The sequence below is a fragment of the Balaenoptera borealis genome (genome assembly GCF_965194805.1).
Source record: "Balaenoptera borealis genome assembly, chromosome: 19".
Classification (NCBI taxonomy): domain Eukaryota; kingdom Metazoa; phylum Chordata; class Mammalia; order Artiodactyla; family Balaenopteridae; genus Balaenoptera; species Balaenoptera borealis.
The window spans coordinates 65862952-65882873 of NC_138878.1; the positions used below are offsets into that span (position 1 = coordinate 65862952).

Sequence of the window (19922 nt, forward strand, 5' to 3'; positions counted from 1 at the left end):
CCCCTTCCTGTGGGGCTGCTGACGTGACAGCCCCGTGACGGGGAGGACCAGCCTCCTGGTGGACACACCCTCGGGTCTCCGTCCTGAGGGCACCGTGGTCTCCTCCATCTGCACCGCCTGGACCACAGGGACGAGACGCCATGACCCCCAGCCTCACGGTCCTGCTCTGCCTCGGTGAGATGGAGGAGGGGGAGGGGAAGCCCTAGGCACGGAGGGACCCCCCCCACAGCCAGGCTGCTCTGTCAGGAGCCCCCAGGACTCAGGAGGCTCACGGGGAGGAGAGGCGCTGCTCAGGGTTCAGGGCAAATCTCTCACAGGGGTCTCTCTTCCAGGGCTGCGTGTGGGCCTGAGGACCCACGTGCAGGCAGGTGAGTCTGTCCCCAGGTGTCCCAGCTCCCTCCTGCTCATGCGGACAAGGGGCCACCCCCAGGCAACGGGGATGGGGAACAGCGGTTCTGGGCTGAAGGAGGGGGAGTCTGGGAGGTTTGGGGCTGAGAGCTGGGGACCTGGGGGTGAGGATGCCTTGTGACCCAGCCTCTGACGTCCTTCCAGGAACCCTCCCCAAACCCACCATCTGGGCTGAGCCAGGCTCTGTGATCCCCTCGGGGAGCCCCGTGACCATCTGGTGTCAGGGGACCCTGGGGGCCCAGGAGTTCCGTCTGAATAAAGAGGGAAGCTCAGCTCCCTGGGACAGACAGCCCCCACTGGAGCCCAGGGACAAGGGCAAGTTCTCCATCCCACACATGACACCGCCCTACGCAGGGAGATATCACTGTTACTATCGCAACCCCACTGGCTGGTCAGAGCGCAGTGACCCCCTGGAGCTGGTGGTGACAGGTGAGAGGACACTCGGGGGTCCCGGCCTCAGGCTCCGCCCTCAGGAAGGGGGTCTGCTCTCAGGGGTGTGTCCCTCTCACAGCCCAGCCCTGGGGGAGGGAAGGGGGGTGTGAGTGCCATTTCACAAGCTCCCTCCTTCTCTCCTAGGGGTCCACAGCAAACCCACCCTCTCAGCCCTGCCGAGCCCTGTGGTGACCTCGGAAGGGAACGTGACCCTCCAGTGTAGCTCATGGCAGGGATTGGACGGGTTCATTCTGACTAAGGAAGGAGAACACAAGTCCTCCTGGACCCTAGATGCACAGCGACGCCCCTATGGACAGACCCAGGCCCTGCTCCCCGTGGGTCCCGTGACCCCCAGCCACAGGTGGACGCTCAGATGTCACGGCTTTAACAGGGACACCCCCCACGTGTGGTCAGCACCCAGTGACCCCCTGGAGCTCCTGGTCCCAGGTGAGGAAGTCCCACCCTGGCCTCACGCACTTTTTGAGGCACGAGACAGATTATTAGATGCTTTGCTCCCAGGATTGTCCCAGATGAGAGGGTGGGGTGAGGGGGGAATGGGGCTCACAGGACAGAGACACAGAGTGTGAGCGACAGTGAGGCCTGTGGACCAGGATGGGAGAAGGGGCTTCACGGGAGGAACCAGCCCCTACAGCCCAGGGCTGGTCTTCCCCCAGGTGTGTCTGGGAAGCCCTCCCTCCTGACCCCGCAGGGCCCTGTCGTGGCCTCTGGACAGAGCCTGACCCTCCAGTGTCGCTCTGACGTCGGCTACGACAGATTCGCTCTGTCCCAGGAGGGGGGACAGGCCCTCCCCCAGCGCCCTGGCCGGCAGCCCCAGGCTGGGCTCTCGCAGGCCGACTTCCCCCTGGGCCCGGTGACCAGCAGCCACGGGGGCCGGTACAGATGCTACGGTGGGCACAACCTCTCCTCCGAGTGGTCGGCCCCCAGTGACCCCCTGGACGTCCTGGTGGCAGGTGAGGAGCCAGCGGGTCGGTCAGGGACCCAGACTCTGCACAGGCCCTGCCGGGGGAGCCCCAAGTGGTGATGCTGGGACCAGGCGTGCGGAGTCCCCAGGGAGGGAGAGAGACAGAGAGAGACGGGGGTGGGCAGGGAGAGGGAGAGACTCAGAGAAAACAGAGACAGACAGCGATGAGGGGCCTCAGGGAGGCCCTGCTGAGTCGCAGTTCAGCACCAGGGGGGCGGGCAGCCCCTCACCCCCCTTCCTCTCTCTAGGATGGTTCCCTGACACGCCCTCCCTCTCGGTGCAGCCGGGCCCCGTGGTGGCCTCAGGAGAGAACGTGACCCTGCTGTGTCAGTCAGGGAGCACAAAGGAAACTTTCCTTCTGTCCAAGGAGGGGTCAGCCCGTCCCCCACTGCGTCTTAGATCAAAGTACCAAGGTCGGCATTTCCAGGCCGAATTCTCCATGAGTCCTGTGACCTCAGCCCACAATGGGACCTACAGGTGCTACAGCTCACTCAGCAGTAACCCCTACCTGCTGTCACACGCCAGTGCCCCCCTGGAGCTCGTGGTCTCAGGTGAGGGGCCCTGACCCTGTCCCTTCAGACTCAGTCAGCTCAGGGATCTGTCCCCAGAAATGTCTGAGGTAGTAATGAATGAGGGGACACAGGGGGGCTCCAGAGAGGAGGACATTCAATGCCCCTGACTCCAAACTCTCATCACTGGATCCTGGGTCCTCAGCTGTTGAATCAGTGGGAACTCCCAGAAGTAGGAGAATAAGATTACAGGGTCTTCAATCTCAGACTGAACACAGGACACACAGCACTCAATTATTTCTGCATTAAGAGACCACTTCTCTCACTAATCCTGAGCACCGGGGGCACAGCCAACTCGGTTCCAGAGTGATTCAAAAGCAGGTTCTGAGTTCAAAGAACACAGGGAGGCTGAGAGAATGCAATGAGGAGGGCAGAGGGGACCTGGCGCATTAGAGGAAGGGTTCATTAAGGAACTGCGTAGGAGCTGTAATATGAGAACTGGGGGCACTGAGCACACAGAACCTGGGAGAAGGGCTCGTGTCTCCCCAGTTCCTCACTCACACCCTCACTTTGTGCTTCTCAGGAGCAGCTGACGCCATCCACCCATCACAAAACACGTCAGATCCCACGAGAGGCGAAATCACTCAGATATGGGGCTGGGCTCCGAGCGTCATGTCCTGTCAAGGGGAGGCGGGTTCCCTGGGTGGACATCCAGGATTCTGGGGTGATTCAGATCTGCTCTGACCTCTGTGACCTCTTTGTCCACAAATCCTAGCCTCACACCCCCAAGACTACACAGTGGAGAATCTCATCCGGATGGGCGTGGCTGGCTTGATCCTGCTGGGCCTCGGGATTCTGCTCTTTCAGGCTCCACACGGCCACGGAGGAACCCAAGATGCAGCCAGGAGCTGAACACAAGAGGGAACCATGCACCGTCCCGAGTGGCGGAGCCCTGGACATGACCTTACGTGCCCAGGAGGTTCTGGAAGAGAATCTGCAGCACGTGTTGTGTGAACTGTCTGACCGGGGAGGGAGAGACACGGTGTGGGTGCAGGAGAAGGTGTGGGAGTCCCTGTGGAGGCCTGGGCCTCGGTTAACCGTGGTGCCTTCCCTCCCCACCAGTGGTGACTCTCGCTGACTGCCCCGTCCCCTCTCACCCCTGTGCCGTGAGGCGCATCCCACATGGCAGGTCTGCGTCCACACCTTACGCACCTTCATGCTCTGGCCCACTTTCATGTAATACATTTGTTTATTTTTAAATTCCACCTTCGCTGGTGTGTGCTACTGACCTCCATCTCTTCACTCAGAAACAGAATATTGGACTTCCCTGGTGGCGCAGTGGTTAAGAATCCGCCTGCCAATGCAGGGGACACGGGTTCGAGCCCTGGTCTGGGAAGATCCCACATGCTGCGCAGCAACTAAGCCCGTGCGCCACAACTACTGAGCCTGCGCTCTAGAGCCCGCGAGCGACAACTACTGAGCCTGTGCTCTAGAGCCCGCGAGCGACAACTACTGAAGCCCACATGCCTAGAGCCCGTGCTCCACAACAAGAGAAGCCACTGCAATGAGAAGCCCACGCACCGCAACACTGAGCAGCCCCCACTCGCCGCAACTAGAGAAAGCCCGCGTGCAGCAACGAAGACCCAACACAGCCAAAAATAAATAAATAAAACTAAATTAATTTTTAAAAAAAGAAACAGAATATCGTTTAAAAGCTGAATGAATGGGTGAAATTGGGGCCAAATTTGGAACAGGTAAATCAAAAAGTCTTCCCTAAAACCCTCTCTTGACCCTTCAAGCCCTTCTCTCCTCGTCAGATGACACCTGGTATAGTTTCTCCAGAAACACCATCAGTGTGAAGGAACAAGGTGTCGTTTGAAGTGACAGCCAGCTGCTGTGATATTAAACAGGCTTAGGAATATACCACTTTGTAAAAAGCCCAGATTCATGACATGTCTTTCTTTAGCGTAAATACTCTCTTTGCGGCCAACCTCATGGTACCTGTGTGAATGCGCTGAAGGCAGAGTGGGGAAGTAATGAGTAGAATTCTCTTTCCCAGAGAACTGAGTCTGATCCAGCTGGAGCACAGCTCAATGTTGACCCCGATGCACACAGATGAGTCCTTTATATAAAGCATCATGATTAAATCATTTCCACGTCAGTTTGATGCCCTGGTTTCCATGAAATTATGATGCCAAACTCCTAGTCCATCCACATGAGAGGCAAAAGAGAAAACAATGGAAATCTCAGCTGTGGGAGAAACACTGAGCACTTTGAATCCCAGTACATTATTGGTAGGTGTACTACTTGCCTCAGTCAATTTGGAGAGTAAATAAGAATCATCGGTTAAAAGGAAGAGACACGCAGCTCTGACCCACAGTTATATAACCTAGAGGAACATGTGTACATAACCATGAGTATACATTCAGGAGAACTTTGACAGAGGGGTCGTTCATATTAGACGAAATCATAGAAACAAATCTCACCAAAAATTAATGGTTTGGTGTATATACTCATGTATGCAACTGAATTTTATATGACAGAAAAATACACAAAGTTAAACTGATACAATAATACGGATCAATTTTCAAGCATGACAGTGAATAAGTGAAGAAAAACTATAACGGTATATTTCATTACATCAAATTCAAAAGCACACAATCTGGGACCCGACTAAACCAAATAAGAATATGCAAGAGGAAAAATAACAATCTACCCCAAAGAAATACAAAAAAATCATAAGCTAATACTATAAACAGTTCTATTCCTACACATTGGACAACCTAGAAGAAATGGACACGTTTTAGGAACATACAGCCCACCAAAATGGAATCAAGAAGAAATAGATAACTTTGAACATACTGATCACTAGACGTGAAATAGAATCTGTAATTTAAAAAAACTAAAAAACTCCCTGCAAACACACGTCCAGGAGCAGATGACTTCACGGGAGAATCCTGCCAAACATACAAAGAAGGATTTACACCGATCCTTCTCAAATGTGTCCAAAAGATTAAAGAGGAGGAAACAGTCCCAAAGTCGTTGTATGAAGCCACCATCACTCTGATACCCAAAACCAGACACATACACCACCAAAAAAGAAAATCACAGGCCAATACTGTTGATGAATATAGATGCAAAAATGGTCCACAAAATATTAGCAAACCGAATCCAACAACACATCAAAAAGACCATACACCGTAAGCAAGTTGGATTCATGCCAGGGTCACAAGGATGGCTCAACATACACAGATCAATCAGTGTGATACACCACATCAACAAAAGAAAAGACAAAACCACATGACCATCTCAACAGATGCAGAAAAAGCATCTGACAAAAGTCAACACCCAATCATGATAAAAACTCTCACCAAAGTGAGTACAGAGGGAACATATCTCAACGTAATAAATGCTATTTATGACAAACCCACAGCCAACATACTACTCAATGGTGAAAAGCTGAAAGTCTTCCCGCTAAATTCTGGAACAAGACAAGGATGCCCACTCTCACCACTTCTGTTCGACATAGTATTGGAAGTGCTAGCCACAGCAATCAGACAAGAAAAAAGAAAAAGGTATTCAAGTCGGAAGGAAAGAGGTAAAATTGTCATTGCATGCAGATGGCATGATACTCCATATAGAAAACACTGAAGACTCCACACAACAACTATTAGAACTGATAAACGAATTCAGCAAGGTAGCAGGATACAAGATTCACATAGGGAAATCTGTTGCATTTCTTTACACTAACAATGAAATACCAAAAAGAAAATATAAAATCAATTTCTTAAAATTGCATCAAAAATAAACTACCTAGGAGTAAACCTGATGAAGGAGGTGAAAAACTTATACACTGAGAACTATGAAACACTGATAAAGGAAATTGAAGATGATGCAAAGAAATGGAAAGATATCCCATGCTCTTGGATTGGAAGAATTAATATAGTTAAAATGGCCATACTACCCAAAGCAGCCTACAGATTTAATGCGATCCCATGTCAAACTACCCATGACATTTTTCACAGAAATAGAATAAAAAATCCTAAAAATTTATATGGAACCACAAAAGACCCAGAATGGCCAAAGCAATCCTGAGGAAAAAAAACAAAGCTGGGGGCATAACCCTCCCAGACTTCAGACAATACTACAAAGCTACAGTAATCAAAACAGAATGATACTGCCACAAAAACAGACATATGGATCAATGGAACAGAACAGAGAGCCCAGAAATAAATTCACACACCTACGGTCCATTAATCTCCAACAAAGGAGACAAGAATATTCAATACAGAAAAGACAGTCTCTTCAATAAGTTGTGCTGGGCAAACCGGACAGCTCCATATAAAAGAATGAAATAGAACATTCTCTAACACCATATACAAAAATAAACTCAAAATTGATTAAAGACCTAAATGTAAGACTGGATAGGATAAAAACTCCTAGAGGAAAACATAGGCAGAATACTCTTTGACATAAATTGCAGCAATATTTTTTTTTTGGATCCGTCTCCTAGAGTAATGGAAATAAAAACAGAAATAAACAAATGGGGCCTAATTAAACTTAAAAGCTTTTGCACAGCAAAGGAAACTATAAACAAAATGAAAAGACAACCTACAACTGAGAGAAAATATCTGCAAACGATGGAATCAACAACGGATTCATTTCCAAAATATAAAAAACAGCTCATGGAGCTCAATATCAAAAAAACAAAAAAACTACCCAGTCAAAAAATGGACAGAAAACCTAAATAGACATTTCTCCAAAGAAGACATACAGATGGCCACCAGGCACACGAAAAGATGCTCAACATCACTAACGTTAGAGAAATACAAATCAAAACCACAGTGAGGCACCAGCTCGCTCCATTCAGAATGGCCATCAAAGGGTCTACAATTAATAAATGCTGGAGAGGGTGTGGAGAGAAGGGAACCCGCCTACACTGCTGGTGGGAATGTAAATTGGTGCAGCCACTATGGAGAACAGTATGGAGATCCTTTAAAAACTAAAAATAGAGTTACCATATGACCCTGCAATCCCACTCCAGGGTATATATCTGGAGAAAACTCTTATGAAAAAAGATACGTGCACCTCAATGTTCAGAGTAGCAGTATTCACGACAGCCAAGACATGGAAGCAGCCTAAATGTCCAGTGACAGAGGAATGGATAAAGAAGCTGTGGTGTACATATACAATGGAGTATTACCCATAAAAAATGAAATAATACCATTTGCAGCAACATGGTCAGACCTAGAGATTATCATACTAAGAGACAGACAAATATCTTATGATATCACTTACATGTGGAAGCTAAAATACGATACAAATGAACTTATTTACAAAGCAGAAAGAGACTGACAGACACAGAAAACAAACTTCCACAAAGTGGAAGAAGGGGGAGGGATAAATTAGGAGTTTGGAATTAACATATACACACTACTATATATAAAATAAACAACAAGGACCTACTGTATAGCACAGGGAACTATATTAATATTTTGTAGTAACCTATAATGGAAAGCATCTGCAAAAGAATATATATATATATGTATAGCTGAATCACTTTGCTGTACACCTAACACGACATTGTAAATCAACTGTACTTTAATTAGAAGGGAGACAACATGTATTATTTAGGGAGGCAAAACTTTAGTCTTATAAAGAGAGGAAGGAAAACTCCCATGTGATCCCTGCGGTCGTTACGCACCAGGTGAGGTGGGGCGTGCTGTCAGGTGGAAAGCGCAGGGGCTAGAACACGGGGCACGTCCTTCTTGGCTCTCCCGTAGTGACTCACGTCTACTCCTCATTATTGGTAAGTGGTGCACTTTGCTCTGTGACCTCTCGTTATTTGCATACAATTTAGTGAGGTGGGGATGAAGCAGGGTGGGGAAAGCCACACCCTACACTAGGGACCGAATTTATAACAAAATGGCCATCGATCAGTCACAGCAAACACTTTACACACTAGCCTTGTGTTTTCCACACAACATGACCAGCTGCTGCCCAGGTGAGAAGCTGGGCCTCTGAACACTTGGCCCAACTCCAGACGACATGCAATGCAGCCCTGAGCATGTGACCATCCAGGCCTGGGCGAAGAGGGACGCTCTGAGCTCCAGCAGAAACAGGCACCCTGACATCCCCGCAGGGGACGGCTGCAGGCGTACAGTGACCGAGGGCACTGCAAGTGCCCCCAAGGGAAAGTCTCACTGGAGGGGGCGCGGCCAGGGCAGGGGCGTCCATAGCCCACTCCCCCACTCTCTGCTCCTGTCCTCAGGCTGGACATGGGCCTGTGTCCCCCCAGGGACCCCATCCATACCAGGTCCCCTAAAGGGACGGTAGGGACCAGCACTGGGTCACCCTGCTGCTGAGCCTCACGTGTCCCCACAGAAGTGTCCCCATAGCAATGTTCCATCCTTCACATACCAAGGGGACATGCAGTGGTGTGGAGTTTTAAGGGCAATGGATAATTTGCTCCCCTCATAAGCCTCAGGAAGACATTACTACTATCATCCATGTGTCCACTTGAGGAAGGTAAGTTCAGAGACCAGGCCACAGGCTCCGAGTTACAGAGGGGAGAAGATCCAGACATGAGCCCAGCCTGCTGACAGCAGAGCCCCATCTTGCAAATACTACGCGTTTCCTCCTTGTATTAGTTTCCTAGGCCTGCCGTAACATTTCCACAATATGAGGAGACTAAAACAACAGACACGTGTTGTCTTTCAATGCTGGACGAGAACTCCACAATGAGGGTGTTCCTTTGAAGGTTCTGGGGGAGAATCCTTCCTGCCTCTTCCTAGTGACTGCTGGCCAAGGTACCTCCTCGTTTGTGGCAGGTACAACTCCACGCTCTCCCCCAGCTCCACAGGGCTGACATCTCCTTGTGTATCTCTGTCGTCACCTGGCATTCCTCTCCATGTGCCTCTTCTCTTCATCAGATCAGAATGCCAAAATCACTGGGTGAGAAACCCCCACCCCCCATCTCAGTACGATCTTCTCTTCACTTGATGACTCGGCAAAGACCATTTCCAGAAAGTCACATTCACAGGATCTGGGGCTGGTGATTTCAACACAGCAACTGAGGTGAAAAATAACAGCATCCGAAAGAAAAATATAGATAGGAATGAATTTATCAAAGGAGGCGCAATCGTTATACACTGTAGTTGTTTTTAATCTGATGAGGAAAATTTGAAAAGAGCTAAATTAATGGGAAGACATCCCAGGATCACGGCTTGGAAGATTAATGTTGTAAAGATGACAATACTCTCAAGGCAACCCCTATCAGAATCCCAAAGTCTATTTCTGCAGGAAAAAAGCCATTTCTCTGAACTCAAGGTAATTGCAAAAGACCCACAATAGCCAAGAAATCTTGAAAAACAACAACAAGGTTGGACACCACACACTTCCTGATTTCAACACTTACTACAAAGTTCCACTCATCAAAACTGTGGTGCTGGCATGAGAAGAGATATATCGATGCTTGGAATAAAGGTGAAGGCCAACATATAAACCCATATATAGGATCAGCTGATTTCTCACAAGGGTGCCACGACTATTCAATGGGGAAGGAACAGTCTCTTCAACAAATGGACTTGGGAAAGCTGGATATCCACATGCAGAAGAATGAAGCTGGACCCTTACGCACACCATATACAAAAATTAGCTCAAAATGGATCAGTTTAAGAGTTAAAATTATAAATCCCTTAGAGAAAAACATGAAGCAAATCATCTTAATTTCGAACTTGACAATAGTTCCTTTGATATGACACTAAATGGACCCGAACAAAAGAAAAAAATAGATGAATAGAATTTCATCAAAGTTTAAAGTGTGTGCCTCAAAAACCACTATCAAGAGTGTAAAAGACAACCTACAAAATTTGAAGAAATATTTGCACATCATCTATCTAATCAGAGGATAGTCTCCTGATCTGTAAAGATACCTTTAACTCGACAACAAGAAATGACCATATTTTTAAAAAATTGTCAAAGGCGTGCATAGACGTTTCTACACAAAGAAGAGATACAAATAGACAGCTAGCACATGAAAAGATGTTCAATTCATTAGTCATTAGGAAAATGAAAACAAAACCACAATGAGATACCACTCGATACCATCTAGATTGGCCAAAATTTGAAAAAAAATCAAGTGGTGTTGAGGATGTGGAGAAATCTGAACAAACATACATTGCTGATGGGAATGTGAAATGGTTCTGCCACTGTGGAAAGCAACTGGAAGTTCCTGAAAAAGTCAAACCAGAAATTCTACTTCTAGGTGGAGATTCAATTATTCAAGGTTAATAAATCCTGAAGATCTGCTGTACCACTATGTGCCTATCACTTACAATATCATACTGTGCAGGGAAATGGGTAAGGAGTGTATATCTCATTTTAAGTGCTCTTACCACGATGAAAACAAGAAAAGAAAAATAATTGCAAAAAAGCTATGCAAAGAAACTTCTACGCAAGTGTGTTCACAGAATTATTCAGAGTAGACACAAAGTGACAACAATCCAAAAGTCCATCACTGATAAACGGATAAACAACAACAACAACACACTGTTTATTGTCTCCAAATGGGGTTTTACCCAAAGCACAGAGACACCGTCCACAGCATCAGATGAGGCTTACTGTCTGGGGGACAAGAGGTGGGGAGGCGCGGAAACGACTCGGAGGTCTGGATGCAGAGGAATGACCAGAGGTGCTGCTGTGGATAGAAACAAGGAAGTCAGAGACAGGAAGGGTTTGGGAGAAACAAAACCGCGTTCCCAGTGCAGGAGGGAGGTGGCGGTTCCTCCGTGTGTCAGTGGACAGGATTAGAAGCATCTCCCCGAGCCTCCTTCTCCCCTGGCGTCATCCGTTCTGTGACAGCCCCACCGGCTCCGCTAGACAAGCAAGGCAGACGGTGGAGGAGCCCTCAGTGCTTCACCCGCTTCCACCTCACGTACAATGAACCCATCCCACAGCCCTGGCCCCGAGCCCCGCGAATCCAGGACCCTGGTCCAGCACCACAGTCAAGCTCGGCGGCAGACTCAGGAGGACTGGCTAGTGCAACCCAGCACCACCTTCCCGGCTCTTCCACCCCAGGGCCTCACTCCCAGCTGAGGAATTCGATTCTCATGGCCCCAACCTGATCTACTGCAGGACCCTCCCCTAAAACTAATTCTTCCGGGGTCTCCACCTGCCTTCAAGTAAATTCCAAGCATCTCCAGCTGACACTCCCTGAGGCTGATGCAGAAGGAGCTGACCTCTCAGGACCAGCAAAGCTAACTCCTACCTCAAAGCAAGCTCAGCCCACTTAACCACCGCCCCTCCCCAGACACACACACCTGCGTTATCACCACACTTGCGTCTCCTCAAGGGGTCATCTTTGAGCCGATTATGAAAACCAGAGACCCTTTCCAAACCACCTAGAAGTCTTCCTGATTCATCCCACTCAACTGCGAAGGTATTCTGTTGCAGGATTTGTGGAAGGGTTACATGAGGAAACCTCATAAACCACGGAGGTACTGATCCACTCCTCACCTAGTGGTCACACTGGTGCCGGGGCTGCATCACTCTTTATCACCGTCACAGCCCTGCTACAGTCCAGTCCCTGCAGAGCGGCGACCATCTCAGCACGGCTGTGTGTTCATACCTTCCTTTCCTGAAAATTACCCCCTTGTCTTAAGGATAAAACCCAGGCACGCTTGCAGCGTGCACTAGACCCTGTGTGAGCAGGGCCCAGCACCCCCTGAACTCCAGCGCTCGGAATAGCTCCCCTCTTCCCGGCCCAGGGTGCCGGCCCCTCACCACTCCTGCGCTAACCTCTATCAGCCCGGGTCTCTCCTTCGCCAGAAGGTCCCCACGCTCCCATCACAAGGCTGCTGGGCTTCCACCTGTCACTGTGCCTCACTGTTTTTCTCCTTCTGGACAACTGAACGAAAAACTAGACCCAAATTATTTATTGTCTAAATATGTGTATTGTCTGCTGTCATCATCAGAGCTCCATGAGTCCAGGGCAAGAATCGGTCACCTTCACCAATGAATCTCATGTCTGGATATAGTAACTGCTCAATAAACATTGGAAGGAAGGAACACATTCTGCATTTTCAGCGTCTCGGGAAAGGGAACGGGCTTCTCCAAGGTCACACAGGTTCTATGAAAAGCAAAATGAGAACTGGAACCAAGCAGTGCGCTGGGCGGTACCACGCACGTGTCTCTCGCTTCCACGGCGCTTGGACAGGACAGACCCAGGGACGCCCCTTCCTCCAGACTCTGACCACCCTCCAAGCTCTTCTCCAGTCACAACCTTGAACCACCCACTCAGCTCTCCTCGGCCTCCGGGACCAGCCCACACCATTTTCTGAGCTTGGCTCCGTACTGCCGACCAAGCATGAGCTCCCACATTCGTCACCATTACTCCGCCGGGTGGAGGCCGCCGTCACCCGCCTGGTAACGCGCATCTGCCGCTCTCCCACACCTACCCGTCTCTGCGCTTCTCTTTCCACCCGACGCGGCGGCTCGCGAGGGCGTGAGACAGCGTTCCGCGAACTGGCCGAGGAGAAGCCGGAGGGCCCGAGCTCACCGGAAAAGGCGGAAGCAGCGCTGTGGCCGCGCCCGCTTCCAGGACGTGCCGAAGCCGTCCCAGCAGCAGTGGGTGAAGCCCAGGACGCCACGGAAGCCGCCCGGCGGACGGAGAAGCACCCGCACCAGGCCCTGTGGCTCCGCAGGCCCGGGGCTCTCCCCGCGCAGACCCCACCTCTGGACTTCCTGGAGCCACTTCCTGGAAGAGCAGGTGAAACTCATGCAGGAGATGGGCGACCACCTGACCAACCTCCGCAGGCTGCCCGGCCCCCAGGCTGCGCTGGGCGAGCGTCTCTCCCAAAGGCTCGGCCTCAAGCACCACTAGGAGGCCCCGGAGCCCAGCGGCCTGTGAGGAGCCCCTCTGGGGTCAGGGCTCCTCCCTGAAGCCTCTCTCTGCAGCCACTGGGCAGCTTGTTAACCACCCTGGAGCCCTCGCCAAGCCTTGGGCCAAAGGGAAACAGGAAAGCTTTCTGCAGCAAAAAAAAAAAAAAAGAATCGGAGCCCAAACTGGGCTGTTCCTAGGCCCCGCCCTGCAACCTCAACTTTCTGTCCTGGCACGAGTGTCACTCTCTGTCTTTGGGTTTGGCCCGAGGGGAGGCAGAGTGCGTGGGGTCTGCTGAGACCCAGATGTGGTCTGGAAGGTCCCAGAGCCTGCTGTCTCCTGGGCCCCATCCTGCAGGGAGCGCAGCGTGAGGCCCTGGGGGGCTGTTCCTCTTTCTGAGCGGCTGCTATGAAGGGACCGGTAACGTGCAACACAGAGCCCGCACCTTGTCACCCCCCGTGCATCTGTCTGTCCTGCTGCCTCTGTGGACTCTGTAAGCCACCAGCACGGCTGGGGACCATGGGAGGCACAGCCACAACCCCGACCCTCACTGCCCTTCTCTGCCTCGGTGGGCTTTGGGGAAGGGAGGGGGGAAGGGGCCCCTCTCCTCCCAGGTCTGAAGCTGAGAGACCCCAGGTCTAAGAAGGCTCAGGGGGGGCAGAACTTGGTGGGGGAGGAAGGATGTGCTCAGCCTCAGATCTGACCCCAGCGCTCAGGGCCCAGACCAGGCCTGGAGCATCTGTGTGTGCTGGAGGATGGGCGCTCACAGGGAACTCTCTCCCAGGGCTGAGCCCGGACCCATGGGACCAGGTCCAGGCAGGTGAGCCCCCCCAAGACCTGCTTCAATCCCACAAGCCCCTGGTCATCTGAGGGGAGCACAGCAGGTCTGGGATGATGGTGACCAGTCTGGAAGGGGTCTGGGGGTGACAGCTGGGGAAACTGAGGAGAGAAAGGCACCCCTGACACTTCGGGTCTGATTCCTTTCCAGGAATCCACCTGAAACCCTCCATCTGGGCTGACCTAGGCCCCATGGTCACCAAGGGAAGCCCTGTGACCATCTGGTGTCCGGGGTCTCTGAGGGCAGATGTCCACCGTCTGTATAGAGAGAGGCCCTCTGGACTCTGGGAGGCTGAGGCCCCACGGGACTCCAGTAACAAGGCCAGTTTCCCCTTTGAATCCTCGAGCTCAAGCCCTGCAGGGCGGTATCAGTGTGTCTCTCGCAGCAGGAAAGACAGGTAGAGCGGAGTGACCCCCTGCCCCTGGTGGAGACAGGCGGGAGGGAGGACCCGTGTCCCCTCCCACTGCGGCGGCGTCCTCACAGGCAGAGGGAGCAGAGTGTGGGCGCCGGGGGACGGACGTCTCCCCTCGCAGCCCACACCTGCGGTGAGCGGGGTGACGCTCCCCCTTTAACCCAGCCCCTCCCCCTCCCTCAGGGGTGCACAGAGCCCCCCCCTCAGCCCAGCCACGCCCTGTGGTGGCCTCAGGAGGGAGCGTGTCCCTGGCACGCAGCTCACAGTCTGCAGCGGGCACTTTGCACCTGCTGAAGGAGGGAGGTGCTGACCCGCCCGACACAGGACATCGAGGACCCATGGGAGGGGACAGGCCGTGTGCCCTGTGGGCCCCGTGAACTCCTCCCGTGGGGGGACCTGCGGATGCTATGATTCTCCCAGCTCCCTCCGCGTGTGTGGTCACACCCCAGTGACCCTCTGCATCGCCAGGTCACAGGTGAGGGCCCCCAGCCCCATCGTTTCCTGGACCCCTGACCTGAGCCTTGTGCCCAGTGAGCCCTGGGGTGATGGGGGTCAGTGATACTGCCCTCCTGGGGCAGAACCACTAGCGAGAGGCTTGGCAGGACCCGGGAGAGCTCTGACTGCAGCTCCGGTGAGCACTGCGGGGTGAGCGTCCCCCTCGGTGCCACTGCCCCTCTCTGCAGGCGTGCACAGGGGGCCCTCCCTCTCAGCCCAGCCGGGCTCGCTCGTGCTCCGTGGAGACAGCCTGGTGCTGGTGGGGAGCCCCTGTCCTGCCCCACGTCCTGACTGTGTGCTCAGCGTGCTGGGCCCAGAGTCACCCCTGGTGGGGATGGGGTGCTGGGAGGGGGTCCTAGAGCAGACACTGAGATAGGGCAGTGGTCCAGGGAGAGTGAGTGAGAAAAATGGAGCGGGTGCCGGGAGATAAGAGAGACCCACACAGGGGGGCTGAGAGCAGCTGAGAGGGGTCACAGACAGGGTCCCTGGAGAGAGGATGGTGGTCCCTCAGCTCAGGGTCAAGGGTGTGTTGGGGGTGGCTCTCTACACATCATGACCTTCCTCGCCCCCAGGAATGTACAGGAAGCCCTCCCTCTGAGCCCAGCCGGGACCTTCAGTGCCCTGGGGAGAGAACACGACCCTGCAGCGTGGCTCTGAGATCTGGTCCGATCCCCTCCATCTGTCCAAGGAGGGGTCACTCACTCCTCCCCAGAACCTTCGTCTGCAGGACACGGCTCCACCCTTTCAGGCTAGCTTCACCTTGAGTGCTGTGACCTCAGCCCACAGTGGGACCTACACGTGCTACAGCTCACTCAGCACCTCCCCCTCCCTGATGTCACAGCCCAGCGACCCCTGGAGCCCCTGCTCTCAGGTGAGGAGCCCCCTCCCCATATCCATTGAGGAGCCAGACCCTCGGCTCACAGCCCTGTCCCAGGAGGGCTCTGAGCTGGAGGAGGAGAAGAGAGACACAGGGACGCCAGCCACAGGTGGCCCCACCCCACGGAGGGACGGACAGTACAGGGGGAGCCCCTGTCCCTCTACTCCACTCACCCCACCGCAGGGTCCAGGCCGTGCTAGGTGTATGCAGAAGGGAGGCGGGAGGGCGGAAGGTCGGAACTTTGAGGGCAGACACGGAGCTGAGAACAACATGAAGATGCAGACACGCCTCACCCTCCCTCTGTCCTTGTTCCAGGCAGCACTGGGGCTGCAGACTCTCACCCACAGGCACGAGCGCCGTGTCTGCTGGGTAACAGCGTCCTCTTAGCCTAGAGGAGACACCGTCTCCCCAGTCCTGGGCTGAGCTTCTGTTAGCCCTTCCCCACTAAACCTTTACAGAAGGGTCGCTTCCCACCGGACCTGGGGGTGGGAGTGGAGATGAAGGAAGGGGGCTTCATGTCTCAAGTATAACTGAGGTCACTGGCGCCTACTGGGTGGTCATAGTGAGGAGAAATGCATGAAGGGAAGATGCCCAGCTGAGAGAGGGGGAAAGAGCAGGTGCTCTCCTCGCCTCTGTCTGGGTGCTGATTTCTAGGAGCCCTTAGAGTCGTCACGACACCTATGGAATCAGCCCCACGATATGAAGGGCAGAGTGAAGGTGGCCTCTCATTTTCACGTCAAGGAGGTGGTGGGATCCACTGGAGAGCTACATGTAAGTCATCAAATTAGAACACTCCCTCACACCATATACAAAAAAGACTCAAAATGGTTTAAAGACCTAAATGTAAGATATGACACTATAGGACTTCCCTGGTGGCGCAGTGGTTAAGAATCTGCCTGCCAATGCAGGGGACACGGGTTCAAGCCCTGGTCCGGGAAGATCCCACATGCCACGGAGCAAGTTAGCCTGTGCGCCACAACTACTGAGCCTGCGCTCTAGAGCCCGCGAGCCACAACTACTGAAGCCCGTGCGCCTAGAGCCTGTGCTCCACAACAAGAGAAGCCACTGCAATGAGAAGCCCGCGCACCGCAAGGAAGAGTAGCTCCCGCTCGCCGCAACTAGAGAAAGCTCGCGCACGGCAATGAAGACCCAGTGCAGCCAAAAATAAATAAATTAAATAAGTTAATTTTAAAAAAAGATAACAGGTGTTGGCAAAACTGTGGAGAAAAGAGAACCCTATGCATTGTTGGTGGGAATGCAAATCGGTTCAGCCACTGTGGAAAACAGTATGAAGTTTCCTCAAAAAATTAAAAATAGAACTACCTACCATAACATCCAGCAATTCCACTTCCGGGTATATATCCAAAGCAGATGAAACCAGGACCTCAGAGAGATATCTGCACTCCTATGTTCACTGCAGCATTATTCACATTAGCCAGGATATGGATACAACCTCAATGCCTGTCGAAAGATGAAGAGATAAAGAAAACGTGAGATACGCACACGCACGCACACACACACACTGGAATATTACTCAGCCTTTAAAAAGAAGGGAATCCTTCCGTTTGGGAAACGTGGATGAAGCTGGAGGACATTATGTGAAGTAAAATAAGCCAGACACAGAAAGACAAATACAGCCCGAGCGCACTTCCCTGGGGTATCTAAAATAGTCAGACTCTTAGAAACACAGGAGAATGGTAGTTGCCAGAGGCTGGGGAGATGCTGGTCACGGGGAACAACGTTTCAGTTACGCAGTCGAGTAACTTCTGGAGATGTGATGTACAGTGATGCGACTAGAGTTCACAGTATTCCATCGTAGACTTGAAATTTGCTTACAGGATAGACCTTAAGTGTTCTCACCACACACACACTCACACACAAATGTTCAGTATGTGAGGTCATGGATATGTTAATTAGCTTAATTGTGGTGATTCTTTCACAAGGTAAGTGTATATAAAAACATCAAGTGGGACTTTCCTGGTGGTCTGGTGGTTAAGAGTCCACCTTCCAATGCTTGGGACGCAGGTTGGATCTCTGGTCAGGGAACTAAGATCCCACATGCCACGGGGCAACTAAGCCCATGAGCTGCAACTACTGAGCCCGTGCACTCTGGAGCCTGCAAACGCAACGAAAGATCCCGCCTGCCACAGCGAAGATCCTGCGTGCCACAACTAAGACCCAACGCAGCCAAATAAATAAATAAATAAATGAATAAATGAATGAATGAATAAATGTTTTTTTAAAAAATAAAAACATTAAGTTGTACATCTTAAATATATACAATTTTTGTTACTTATATGTCAACAAAGCTGAAAATTTTTTCTTTCATTTAATTACACCAAGCACCTTGGTAGTTATTCCATTTCTAATTTTAGGCAGTTACTCCATGTTAACACATGTATTTACATTTTTATTTCTAAACAACTATGCATTCTCCTCCTCCATTAGAGAAGACAAGGTTCTCATTGTGCTTTACCTGAAATATGGGTACTCTATATACGTGTATGTGCGTGTGCACATGTGTGTCTGTGTGCACACGTGTGGGTGCATCTGTGGGTGTGTGTACAAGTTGTGTTTGTTAATTTTTCGGTGCTTTTTTTACCATTTTTTTCTCATGTTACATCTCACTTTCTCCATTACATCTTTAGTATTCCTTTCACTGAGTGTGAAAATAGTAAAATATCTAAGAACTTGCATCTCTGGAAATGCCTTCTTTCACTCTCATTCTCTCTTTATCAAGTTACTTGAAAACATTTCTTATTTCAAACTAAGTGTGTGATTCAGCTACGAGGAGAGGAACATACATGTGATGGGTAAGGGATCCATCCCCCCGCAGAACCCTCCTTATCTCTCAGGAAGACGCAGCCTGACGTGGTGGGCTTAGCGGAATGGACGCAGCTCCCACAGGTCAGACGTGGTGCCTGGAATCTCCTCGTATTTAGGGATTTACCCTCTGATGAGCCTTTCACTTTTGTCCCTTAAAAATAATTTGGCTCAGTGTAAAATTCTTCCCAATTAATTCCCTGAAGGGATTTCTCCAATATCTTCTGGCATCGCCTTTTGGTAGGGGGTAGTCTGGTCCCAATGAGCTTGTCATTCTCTTAATGGTAATTTGTATTTTCTACAGGAAGTACTTTCAGGACATTTGTAGGGCCCCAGGACAGTCGTCCTTGATTTTTTTCAGTTGAAATTTACACAAAATAGAATTAACCGTTTCGAAGTGTACAATTCAGTCTGAGATACTTTTTTTTTTTTAATTTAACCTTCATTTTCTTAATTGACCAAGAAGGGTCAAGATACAGATGTCACTTTAAATACATGCGTCCTAGCACTTAGCTGGCCTGTCCTCATCTCTGAAAAATGTTCAATTCTTTATTTCTTTGGCTGTTGTTGTATGTCATGACCTTTCCTTCTGACACTTACAACAGATATGACGTTGGCCCTCCTCATTCTATTCCCCAAGTATCTTGAATTTCCATTTCTGGTCTCTCTAACCTTCATTCTGGAATATTTCCTCAATACTGTATTCAGTTTCATAATGGGTCCCTCAGCTGTCTTGTCCTTGATGGGATGACATTTTTTAATGTGTTGATTCTACTGGATTTTTCATCTCTACCTTTTCTAACTCTTTTCAATAACTGCCAGTTCTTCTATAAAATAATCCAAATGGCTGCCTCCCTTTCTTTTTCAGATATTTAAACACGCTTAATTTAAATCGACTGTCATATTTTCCTACTGATTCTTTTTTTTCATATTTTTATTTCAGCAAAGTCACTCATTGTGTTGTTATACAATCAAGATATTCACATCAAGTATGTTCTATATATTTTTTTCACCTCTTTATTGGCTTCCTACTGACTCTACTTCCTTGCCTAGGACACCCCCATGCGTCAGCAGACGGCTGTCCGTAGCACTGTCATCGTTACTGGGTCACTGTGATGTCCATTCCTGTTAAAGGCGCTCCCCTCACACCCCCGATCTTTCCTAGAAGGCTTCTCCCAGGGCTGTCCTGGGCGTCAGGAGACCAGGGGAGACAGCTGCAGCCGCTCCTGCCCCGGGCTCTCCACCGTCTCAGACTTAGCACCTGCTC

General features: G+C 50.9%; 1 protein-coding gene across 2 annotated transcripts; it reads left to right on the top strand.

Annotated features, from left to right (window-relative positions):
• On the top strand, positions 1-3197 carry LOC309616880 (leukocyte immunoglobulin-like receptor subfamily A member 6). Of its 2 annotated transcripts, XM_082368204.1 has the most exons (7): positions 1-174; positions 333-368; positions 553-837; positions 985-1287; positions 1515-1811; positions 2071-2373; positions 2915-3197. In XM_082368204.1, the coding sequence occupies exons 1-7, from the start codon at positions 141-143 to the stop codon at positions 3073-3075; spliced, it is 1419 nt and encodes a 472-aa protein (XP_082224330.1). In that variant the 5' UTR covers positions 1-140; the 3' UTR covers positions 3076-3197. The 2 variants fall into 2 exon arrangements, with proteins under 2 accessions (XP_082224330.1, XP_082224331.1); XM_082368205.1 differs by lacking the exon at positions 553-837.
• The last annotated feature ends 16725 nt before the right edge of the window (positions 3198-19922 follow it).

What these genes read in the sequence shown, in the direction of transcription:
- LOC309616880 (XM_082368204.1), top strand. Translation starts at nt 141, where the DNA reads ATGACCCCCAGCCTCACGGTCCTGCTCTGCCTCG. An exon ending in CACGGTCCTGCTCTGCCTCG is followed by an intron (nt 175 to 332) that starts GTGAGATGGAGG and finishes TCTCTCTTCCAG; the next exon opens with GGCTGCGTGTGGGCCTGAGG. An exon ending in CCTGGACGTCCTGGTGGCAG is followed by an intron (nt 1,812 to 2,070) that starts GTGAGGAGCCAG and finishes TCCTCTCTCTAG; the next exon opens with GATGGTTCCCTGACACGCCC.